The 10926-nt window shown below is 49.4% G+C and overlaps 2 protein-coding genes across 2 annotated transcripts in view; one reads left to right on the top strand and one right to left on the bottom strand.

Annotated features, from left to right (window-relative positions):
• GUCA1A (guanylate cyclase activator 1A (retina)) overlaps positions 1-1412 on the top strand; it is a 6205-nt gene extending 4793 nt beyond the window's left edge. Inside the window, exon 5 of the mRNA XM_010001787.1 lies at positions 1365-1412. Within this exon, the coding sequence (XP_010000089.1) occupies positions 1365-1412 (48 nt within the window). The remainder of the gene's footprint in view (positions 1-1364) is intronic.
• A 2874-nt stretch (positions 1413-4286) lies between these two features.
• On the bottom strand, positions 4287-9545 carry GUCA1B (guanylate cyclase activator 1B (retina)). The gene is made up of 4 exons (XM_010001777.1): positions 9342-9545; positions 6478-6627; positions 5002-5122; positions 4287-4414 (listed from the first exon to the last, which is right to left on the bottom strand). Exons 1-4 carry the CDS (start codon positions 9543-9545, stop codon positions 4287-4289), a joined length of 603 nt encoding a protein of 200 aa, XP_010000079.1.
• Positions 9546-10926: the final 1381 nt, after the last annotated feature.

Here is a 10926-nt window from a genome sequence, read left to right as displayed (position 1 = left end):
TCACCCACCGCCCCCAAATCGGCCCCTGTCCCCGTGTCACCCACCGGCCCCACATCGCGCTGGGGCTGCTCCTGGGGAGGAGTTTCCTCGTCTGATGCTGCGGCAACAGGGGACACCAGGAAGGATTTCTTGGCAGCTGAAAGACTCGTTATTTAGCACTGGGTTCTTGCAATTCCTAAGGAACTTTCTGACCATTTTCCCTGTGCGTCTTTTTCACTTCACGGTGTTTTACCTGGAAGCTTTTGCACTTCCAACCTTATAGCAAACCAATAAAGGTATTTTACAGGATTATCTCAGGTTGTGCTTTTTCCATCACTCACTCTGCTTCCAGCAGGACGAATCAAGTCTCGTGCAAGTGCAGAAGCCTTTGCTTTGGCTCCATTAAAACAGTCACGGCTGGAGAGGAGGGGAGCAGCCTGTGAGCACCTCATCAGAGCCAGGCTGGGCTGCAATGCTCCTCCTGCCAGCACAATTAACTTCCCCACGAGCAACCGGCACAAAAACCTCCTGCACTTTGTCTTTCCAACAGCAGGGAGGGGGGAGCCGAGCCCAGCAGGGGCTTCTGTGCCCCCTCCCTCTGCAGAGACTCTCCCAGCCCCCCCGGGCAGCAGCCCCCACCAGCCCTGCAGCTCTTCCTAAAGACCAAGTGACTCCCCAGACCTCAGGACTGACCCCTGCCCCAAGGCACCTCACAAACCTCAGCGTCTTTCCCCAAAGGTTGTTTTTTCAGCCGCTAAGAAAGCAAATTTAAAATAATTAGAAGCCAATATTGTGACTCTCTCTGCCCCAGCTCATACATAATTCGTTTATTTCAAAGCACTGCTGGCTGCTCAGGTGCCACGGACACGTTGCTCACTGGTGACAGTGTCTGTGGGGAGGGAGGGGCAGTGCAGCCCCTGGGGGGGTGGGAGAGGCTCTTTTAGGAGCTGCCATCAGAGGGTGCTGGGTCTGCAGGACCCACCCCCAGGGGCCATGGGCAGCACCAGGGGATGCAGCACAGCAGGGTTTGAGGCTGTGGGAGCTGCAGGGCCCCTCTGCCTTTTGAGGGAGGCAGAAATCACAGATCCATGGATCAGCTGAAGTTGGGAGGGATCTTAGGTGGGTTTCCCTGTCTGTCCAGGGGGAAACAGCATTCCAGAATCTCAGGAACCAGCTGGGCAGAGTATTTCAAGATACAAAGCTTCCTTAGCTCCTGTCCCCTGGTGTCCCCCCATCAGCCACCCTCAGCACCAGTCTTACCTTCAGCTCTCACCTCATTACTTCACCTTCACAGAACTAAACTTCAGAGGCCTCAAACATCAGAGCAGATGGCAAAAGCTCACATGGCATTTGCCTTTTCCAAGCCATCTTGTTTCCTAATTTAGCCTGAAAAGAAATCCGATCAGTCAAATCCAATTCTGGCTGGGCTGTAAGTCTGGAAAAATGGATTATGCCCAGTGTCTGACATCAGCAGTGGGATGTGAATGAAGAGTGGAGTTTGGGAGGAGATCAAAGTGTTCGTACCTATGGATTTAACAGCAGGACTAAGACCAAAGCACCTTGTGATTTCTTGTCAAAAGATTACGTGACTGAGACAAGGAACAGTTTTCCACCCACACAAGTGTCACCCACCACACACACCCCTGCCAGCCCAGACATCCAGCACTTCACTTTGAGTCCTAAATGCTCCAAGGCTTCTGTTTCAGGCTCCCGGCAGGGGCCACATCACTGCAACACCATCAGCTCATTTGATTGAAAGCAACTACTTCAAATTAATCTCTTCTTTTAATCATACACGTGCTTTCCCCCACTCCTTTTCTGCTCTGCAGGAGCATCACTATCTCTGCCTCCCCTCTGGTCTGACCCAGGGCAGCTGCTAACACTTCACACCTCCCTTCATTATGTCAGTCTTAGAGATAACAGCAGGACTAAGACCAAAGCACCTTGTGATTTCTTGTCAAAAGATTACGTGACTGAGACAAGGAACAGTTTTCCACCCACACAAGTGTCACCCACCACACACACCCCTGCCAGCCCAGACATCCAGCACTTCACTTTGAGTCCTAAATGCTCCAAGGCTTCTGTTTCAGGCTCCTGGCAGGGGCCACATCACTGCAACACCATCAGCTCATTTGATTGAAAGCAACTACTTCAAATTAATCTCTTCTTTTAATCATACACGTGCTTTCCCCCACTCCTTTTCTGCTCTGCAGGAGCATCACTATCTCTGCCTCCTGTCTGACCCAGGGCAGCTGCTAACACTTCACACCTCCCTTAAATTCATTATGTCAGTCTTAGAGACTACAGCTTTGATCCAATACTCAGCTGCTTACACACTCCCCCACCTTCATTCCACGTTGAAAAGAAATACTATGAAACAGAATTATAATAAATAATTCTTTATTAAATCCATGTGTTACAAAATTTCTGCCAACAACTGTTTGTTGGAGTGCTCAGTGTTAGGATGCCCTCTACCACCCCAGCAGAGGACTGCTGCTCTGGGGACACCAGACAGCTCCTGCCTGACCTGCCCAGCTGAGCAGAACAAGAAAGGTCAAAGCATTTAAGGAAAACTGCCACTGCAGCAAGAAAACATCCACTTGAAAGTCAGAAATTGTGCAAGGAGCAGAATGTGTGACACTAGTTGAGAAGCTGAAATGTAAGGAATTAGGGGTTTGTATCCTATCATGAAAACATTTGTCCACAAGCTGGAAAAATAAATTAGTAAAGTGAATATTTTCTTCCAGGCCCTCAAGTCAGAAGCAAAGATTCTTCTTTCTTATCTTTGGCTGATCAACTCCTGACTGCAGGGAGCTCTACCCAGCTGCCCTACAGCAGCAGGAACTGAGTCTCATCTACTCAGGTAAGTAAGGAAGCCATGGGCTGTGTGTGCATTTACAGGGAACTCTTAGGAAGGCTATTTAGAAGTAGAAATGTGTATGGATTTGAACCCTGTCACTGGCTGTGTCTTATCCTGAGTCCTTCCTCATGTTCCTGAATTTAAACATCAGCTAAATGGACAAGACCACAAACCAGCAAAGTATTCAACTAATGAAAGGTTTCACAGTCACAGTTGAAGGGATTGCAAATATTTCATGGGTAGGACTTGGCCCACTGAGCTCATGGGAAAACTGAACAGACAAATTTGTGTTTTCCTGGGGAAAGTTTCCTTGCAAATACTCCAACTAAAGTGAGCTAAAATATTGGTTCCACTCAAAATCTCTTTCCACATACACACACCTATGGAGGAACGTGGCTTAGCCATAAGAACAGCAGAGCTCAGCCTACAGCCTGTGTGTATTTTATTTGTCATTTGTGGCTAATTAAGGCCAGTGTAAAACCACTGGCACTACTTAAATAACTCAGATTTTTCTTCACTTTCTCCTCTCTGTGGTCCTGCCAACACAGCAGCACTAATCCCCTCTCTGCAGACACTGCCAAGCAAAGCTCTGCTCTTCCCTTCTCTCTCCTTCCACACAAAACTCTTCCATGTAAGTCCTGGAGCTTCTCGAGCTCATTCAGTCTTCACAGGGCAGGAGAAGCTGTTCTAGGTGGATGATCCAACAAGAAACCAGCTCAAAAGGAGCAGCATCACACTCGTGCCAGTCCAACCCAGCAGCTCCCAAGAGGAGCCGTTTCCACTGCTGCTCAGGGATTGGAAAGGACATTTTGCAGCCTCACAGGAACCCAAGTGTCTGAGCAGCTACAAGGAGCAGACTCAGGTCCACAGGAGGGGGATGTAAGGAGGCTCCACTCCCACTGCCCAGCCCACAGCACTGTGCCCTGATAGTGATATGTAGGTGTTCAATAACCTGGCATTAGTAGTAATATAATCTACTAAATACACAAACTGACCCCCTGCCAGAGCACCCTTCCATCATCACTTCTTGTTCAATGTGTTTGTACCTCTGCAGGCAGGAATGTTGCAAACACTGGTCTGCACCGAGGACAGCACCACTGCAACAGGATTCCCTCCTTCCCAATCCCATCTGTCACCAGACTAAAACCCTGCCCAGGATCTGCTGCAGAAAAACCACAAGAGGTTTGTTCCTTGGGGTGTAACAAAAAAACAGAGTTGGCAAACATGGTATTGTGTACACAGAAAGACTTATTCATAGGGCAAAAATAGTCTCTGGGTACCAGCAGTAGGCAGCACATGGATTTTACAGTGAGATATGGATTCTTAAACCACTGAAGTTTTCATCTGGATGCCAAGATTTTGTTCAAAAGAAAAGCTACTACCAGCCTGCAGTAGGAGAGCCAGTCCCAGTCAGCATCCCGTTATCAGCTGTTTCAAAAAGGAATTCTCAGAACAAAGCACTCTTTCTCCTCCTCTCAGAGATCCATCCCCCGGGGCTTCCATCCATTTGCAACATCTTCATCACCCACTTGTCCTTCTTGGCCCCATTAATGAACTCGTCAAGAGACAACTGACCTGTGAGCGAGATGAGGACGACATCAGATGGAGAGACAAAACATGGCAGATAAGACACAAGACGAGGAAGGCAAGAAAAAGTCACCTAAGTTTCAGAAAATACTCTAAGCCAAGCGATTCCTGTGCAGCCCAGGGCAGCTGCTGGCAGAGCAGCCACCCCCTGCAGCCCCAGGTGCTCACACCTGCCCCAGCCCCTTGGCCAACACCGAGTGTTGCATTAGATCCCAGAGGCTGCTCAGGAGATTGCAAGTCTGATCCTGCAAGCCCTGATGCTGCTGGAGCCCTGGGCTTCACCCAGGCTGTTTGTGCTGGGACTGGGACCTGGCTCCAGAGGAGATCTGTGTGCCCCCAAACCCAGCTGGATACACCCCAAGTATCTGACATTAGGATAAAAACAAAGATCACTTCCTCCTATTGCACCAAATTGTTCTTGATTCTAACAAACAGAGGAGAACCAAACCCAGTGTGTCTGATGTGAGTAACATAGTAGTCCTGAGTGATTTATGGATAGGTGCAATTAAAGGCAACCTGCCCAGCACAGATAACCCCTCATTGCATGACTGCAGGCTGAGCCATGGGTCACTTACCATCCCCATTCGCATCCACTAACTGAAATATCCTGTCCACAACCTCCTCTGGAGTCAGCAGAGGAGTCCCATCCTCCTCCTCCTCCTCCGACTTACACACCTTCTTCAGCCTGTAGATAGCCTGAGAAGGGGTTCACAGGTTAGGACAGGAGAACGAGCAGCAGTGAACTCCTTTGCCTTCCCAACAGTGTGAAGGTCTTTCACAAAGGCCGTGATGTTTTCACCTCTCTAGAAAGATCTGCCACTCGGCAGCCCCAGATCTGCTGGGGCCACTGACCTCACACACACTGGGTTGCTTCATGTGCTCTTTGAAGCTGCTGCCTCCTATTTCCCTTCTTCCACATATTGGTCAGACCTCAGGGTTCCTTTGCAAATAACACGGCAAGAGTTTCTCAGACAGGAAAATTATCCAACTTCTGAGTATGATTTTTCTAACATATGAGGCCAAGCACCTCTGGATTTACCCAGCCCTCTCTCCCAGGAAGCCTGTGTCTGAGCTGCAAGATCAAACCTGTATTAGCACATATTTTGACCCACAGTTTCTGTTCCACTTTGTCACTGGCAAGGGGCAGATTTTATCTGTTCCTTTCCATGACAACCAGCTGTTCATTATTAACTCTACTCCTTAGGCTGATGGGTTTTGTCTGAAGTCTTCCCAGAGGGGGGATTAGCAAGAGCCTAAAAGAGCTCTGGCCAATTCCTGGTTGACCTCAAGCTAGAATTGAGCCTGTTCCAGACAAGGTCCCCACACCTGCTGCTGGTGGCACAGGTAACAAGCTGGTCACACTTCCCAGCCCAATTTGTGCTTCCCAAATTCCATCTGATGTTTTCCTGACACTGCATTGCACCCAAGATCCTGAAGAGTCTGATCACCATTCAGCCTCCCAAGCTCTGCTGTTTGGGTAACAGCTCCTGGAAGTGCCAGGGTGATGCCAGCACAATCTCCAAGATATTTAGCTAAAGAAGAACCCAGGGACCCTGTGTCTGGCTGCCTGCTGAGCCCCACACCTCCTCTCACACAGACAGCAATTAAAGCTAAGTGCAGAACACAACAGAAACCTAGAAAGGAATAATTACAAAAAGTATTTTCGTACTAATTGTGCCTCTCAGTGTATTCTCACCAGCTACTTGGGCAGGAAACATGTCAGGAGCATGGGATGAAACCCCTTCCACTGGGCAGTGCAATGAATCTTGGTGTAAAAAGGTTAAAAGAAAAGGCAGAGCAGAGACACAGGAACTCCACAACAGCACCTGGATGCTGCATTTCTGCAGCAGCAGGGCCCAGCTGGTCCCACAGCCTCCCCATCAGTCTCCAAACCTCCAAGTACATGACCCTTTGCACCAAGGTCCAGGCACTTTCCCTCCATCACTGCCCACAGCTGCCTTGAAACCTGGTTGTCTCAAGCCCCACACACTCCACTGCGTTGCCAAAGAGCTGAGATTGCTTCAATAAGTGATTGGGCAATGCCTACTTACCTCAACAATTTCCTGCAGCTCAGGTTTATCTATGCAGCCATTCCCATCCTTGTCATATATTTTGAATGTCCATCTCAGCTTGTGCTCCAGTTTGCCCCGTAAAACAAGATTCAAGGCAGCTACATATTCCAGGAAGTCGATGGTGTTGTCCTGCAGAGACAGAAGCAGGGGAATGACTCTTGATGGATCCCATGGAGGATGAGGAGCAGGTGAGCACTGGCTTTTTTTGGGAAGGGTTTGCCATTCTCAATGACCTCAGCTGCTTCACTGAGACCAACACCCACCACTACCCCTTCCTGCCAACCTTCACCTCATTTAATCTTGATTCACCCCAGTCAGACAGACAAGGACCATCTCACCATTCCAAAGGAGGCAGCAGGAACACCCCAATAAAGGGTTCCCAGTGGGTGCTCAAAGCTCCAGCAGTGAAGGGCTGCAGGGCTCCCCCAGCAGATGGCCCTCATGCAGGTCACCACTGCCCCCAGGGCTAAGCCTGGCTCTGTGTCACCCTCCTGGGAGATCTGGGTTACCCACCTCCTGAACCTCTGTGGTTACTGAGCAAGAACCACTGATCCTTACAGAGCGTGAAAAGACTTCAGGATTGGTTTTTATTCCCTTACCATGTTACTACTAATCCTCCAGCTTGCTCAGCCCTGCTCAACTGATCATTTACCAGTGGCATTTTGAAGTAAACACATGAACTCAGGACTAATTTGTTGTTGTTCATAGATGTAAGTACCAACATCCCTTAAAAACATGTCCTGTTTGGGTCTGTGTTCACTAGGAGAACTGCCATGAGCTGGGAAAGGGCTTGGCCTCTCCTGCACACCACTTGCTCCACAGCCCTTGCTGCAAGACCTTCAGTTTTCTACAGGAATCTGGGTTTTGCCAACTCCTGAGACAAGGCTGACCTGCCCACATCTCACGTGGGTTTTTTTAGTCCATTCTCACAAACTAGCTCACCTCCTGAACCTCTGTGGTTACTGAGCAAGAACCACTGATCCTTACAGAGCGTGAAAAGACTTCAGGATTGGTTTTTATTCCCTTACCATGTTACTACTAATCCTCCAGCTTGCTCAGCCCTGCTCAACTGATCATTTACCAGTGGCATTTTGAAGTAAACACATGAACTCAGGACTAATTTGTTGTTGTTCATAGATGTAAGTACCAACATCCCTTAAAAACATGTCCTGTTTGGGTCTGTGTTCACTAGGAGAACTGCCATGAGCTGGGAAAGGGCTTGGCCTCTCCTGCACACCACTTGCTCCACAGCCCTTGCTGCAAGACCTTCAGTTTTCTACAGGAATCTGGGTTTTGCCAACTCCTGAGACAAGGCTGACCTGCCCACATCTCACGTGGGTTTTTTTAGTCCATTCTCACAAACTAGCTTTTTTTTTTTCTTTTTTAAGAACCTCAACGTGATTTTGCCCCTGGTTTCAAAGGAAGGCTGAGGGAAATTGTATCTGAGAGATGAGACACTTGTGTCCCCTTCTCCTGTCCCCATCCAGCAGCCAACAGCCCCATCCTTCCAATGTTACAAAGAGCTGCAGAAAAAGAACAGAACTGCAGCTTGGCAAGCACTGCCTTCCCATTTCAAGACAAGAAAAGCAACCACCTCATGTTTCCTTGGGCTCTGGAACACCAGAGGCCAGCACCAGGCTGGCTTCTGCTCCAACACATGGGTATGCATGAACTGCTACTAAACCAGAAAGCCCACTTTCCCCGGGTGTCTGATGACAAATCCAGCACAGGGAATCAAAACCAGAAGGTCTGAATTGTTCAGCATTCCTTCCCTCGGAGCAGCTGAACAGGGTTTGTTCCATTCCCTGCCACCTGAGCACTGCACACACCGGGGCACACACACACACACTGTGGGGCACACACGCTGGGGCACACACACACACGCTGTGGGGCACGCGCGCACACACACACGCTGGGGCGCGCACACTGTGGGGTACACCCACATACACACTGTGGCGCACACACACACACGCTGTGGGGCACGCGCGCACACACACACGCTGGGGCGCGCACACTGTGGGGTACACCCACATACACACTGTGGCGCACACACACACACGCTGTGGGGCACGCGCGCACACACACACGCTGGGGCGCGCACACTGTGGGGTACACCCACATACACACTGTGGCGCACACACACACACGCTGTGGGGCACGCGCGCACACACACACGCTGGGGCGCGCACACTGTGGGGTACACCCACATACACACTGTGGCGCACACACACACACGCTGTGGGGCACGCGCGCACACACACACGCTGGGGCGCGCACACTGTGGGGTACACCCACATACACACTGTGGCGCACACACACACACGCTGTGGGGCACGCGCGCACACACACACGCTGGGGCGCGCACACTGTGGGGTACACCCACATACACACTGTGGCGCACACACACACACGCTGTGGGGCACGCACGCTGGGGCGCACACACACACGCTGCCTCCAGTGTGTAACAAGCCTTTTCTGCATTTTAACTCTTCCTCTAGTATAACAGATAATTTGTTCCCCACACAACAACCTTTGCTATTTGAGGATCTGTCAACAATACTGTCCTAAAATGCAACTGCCTGAATTTCAACCTTCTAATCCATCCCTGGTCCCTTTAGGAACATTCTGTCCTTAGTTTGTGTGGATCCACAAGAGGATGAATCCAGCCCATGCAGGCTGGTGCAGGGTATGCTCTTCTCCTGCCCTAGCAGGTCCACCACCCTTGCTTTATTCTCATGAATCATGGTAACAGGAGTGGGAGCTGCATCAAAACACCTTCAATTTAGAGAAGAAATAGGTGTGAACTATTAGGCAGACAACTGGAGCAGCTCCTCACCACTTACCCCGTTCTTGTCAAAAGCTCTGAACATGTTCTCAACGTACTCGGAAGCTTCACGGTCATCCTGGACCCCAAAGAACTGCTTGAACTCGTGCATGTAGAGGGTCCCACTGGGACATTCCATCACAAACTTCTTATACCATTCCTGCAGTTCAGCCACATCCATCTCTGTTTGCTCCCCTTTAGCATTGGTGACCTGCTGGCCCATCTTGCTCTGGAAATCAAGGTTAAAAAACAGAAGCAACAAAAGGAAAACACTGCCAAAGTCTCCAACTTATATTGTCCTTTTATCACCTTCACTCTTCTGTCCTTTGTTCTTTTGCTTCTCTCTGTCTTGTGCCTTTATTCAATGTTAATCTTGTCTCTTGCTATTTCATCTTTTTTGTGCCTTAGGCTCTTCTGCCCCTTTCCTCCCCGGGCTCAGCCCAGCCTGTGCTCTGGGGCTGGTTGCACTCCCACTTTTCTGCACTCCTGCCTCCCTGCAGAGGGGCAGAACAGCACGTGGTGCCAGGCAAGTTTAAAAATAACTAAGATCATTAGGAGATTCCCACCCATTAGTCACCAAGGCCTTTGGATGTTCTGAGCTGTGCCCTATTTAGGAACAGGTTCCAGAGGCTCAGGGTCCCCCTGCCTGTTAATACCTTCATGTTAAATAATTTGTGACCCCGGGCTCCCCTTACACACACTGCACAGCCCCACTCACTTTACTCTAAGACTTTCTAAGGAAAAGAGGGATTTAAGTGGCCTTTCCCAGCATTAACTACTCAGAACTGGCCTGTGCTCCCTGCTTGTGGGGATACTCAGTGTTTCAGGGAAACAGAGCACAGTAACCAGCCAGTACAGAGAGAAAACCCTGAAAAAGTGAGCACACAACTAACATCACTTGCATCCAAAAACCTGCTGATCTATAAAGTGAACTGGATGCCTGCTACAGGCTTTGCTGCATATAAAGTGATGAGGAGAACCAGTAAACATGCTGGGATACAAATATGGGTATTTCTCTGCTTTTCACAATTCACTCTCAAAGTTCTCAGTTAAAAGTAACAGGAGCATTGTATTTCACTATTTTTTCAAGCATTGCTTTCTCCTCAATCCCCTTCCCCCTTTGGTGCCTTTATCCATTGAAACATCCCCCCTGCTCTCCCTCCCCACCAAACGTTGCTTCCCACTTGTACTTCAGACACCACCCCCAGCTCTGCCCTGGCCTCTTGCTGTTCTACCACTGCTCCCCACAGCCTGGCAGCAGGCACCCCAACCCCTCCTTTCTGTGGACAACCCAGCCTGATTCCTTCCTTTCCATGTTGGAACCATCAGCTTTTATCCATAGCATCCCAGGTACACTATATCCAGTCATTACCTGTGTCAGCTGGAAAGCAATGACCTGTAGCTATAAATGTGTCTGAACCAGGTTGACATACAGGTGGGATTCTTCTTTTAAGAGGATTGGAGTAACACTAATATGTAACAATAGGCTCCTTAGCCTAGTAATGTTAAGACTCAGAAGGATTTAGGCTGCTTGCTTTTATGAAACATTTTTTTTTGGTGGTGTGGGAAGAAGAGTTTTTTCCATGGAAAAACACCAGTTAAGA

The sequence above is a fragment of the Chaetura pelagica genome, unplaced genomic scaffold, assembly GCF_000747805.2.
Source record: "Chaetura pelagica isolate M959 unplaced genomic scaffold, ChaPel_1.0 scaffold181, whole genome shotgun sequence".
In the NCBI taxonomy this organism is placed as follows: domain Eukaryota; kingdom Metazoa; phylum Chordata; class Aves; order Apodiformes; family Apodidae; genus Chaetura; species Chaetura pelagica.
This window is presented reverse-complemented; position numbering and strand designations above follow the sequence as displayed.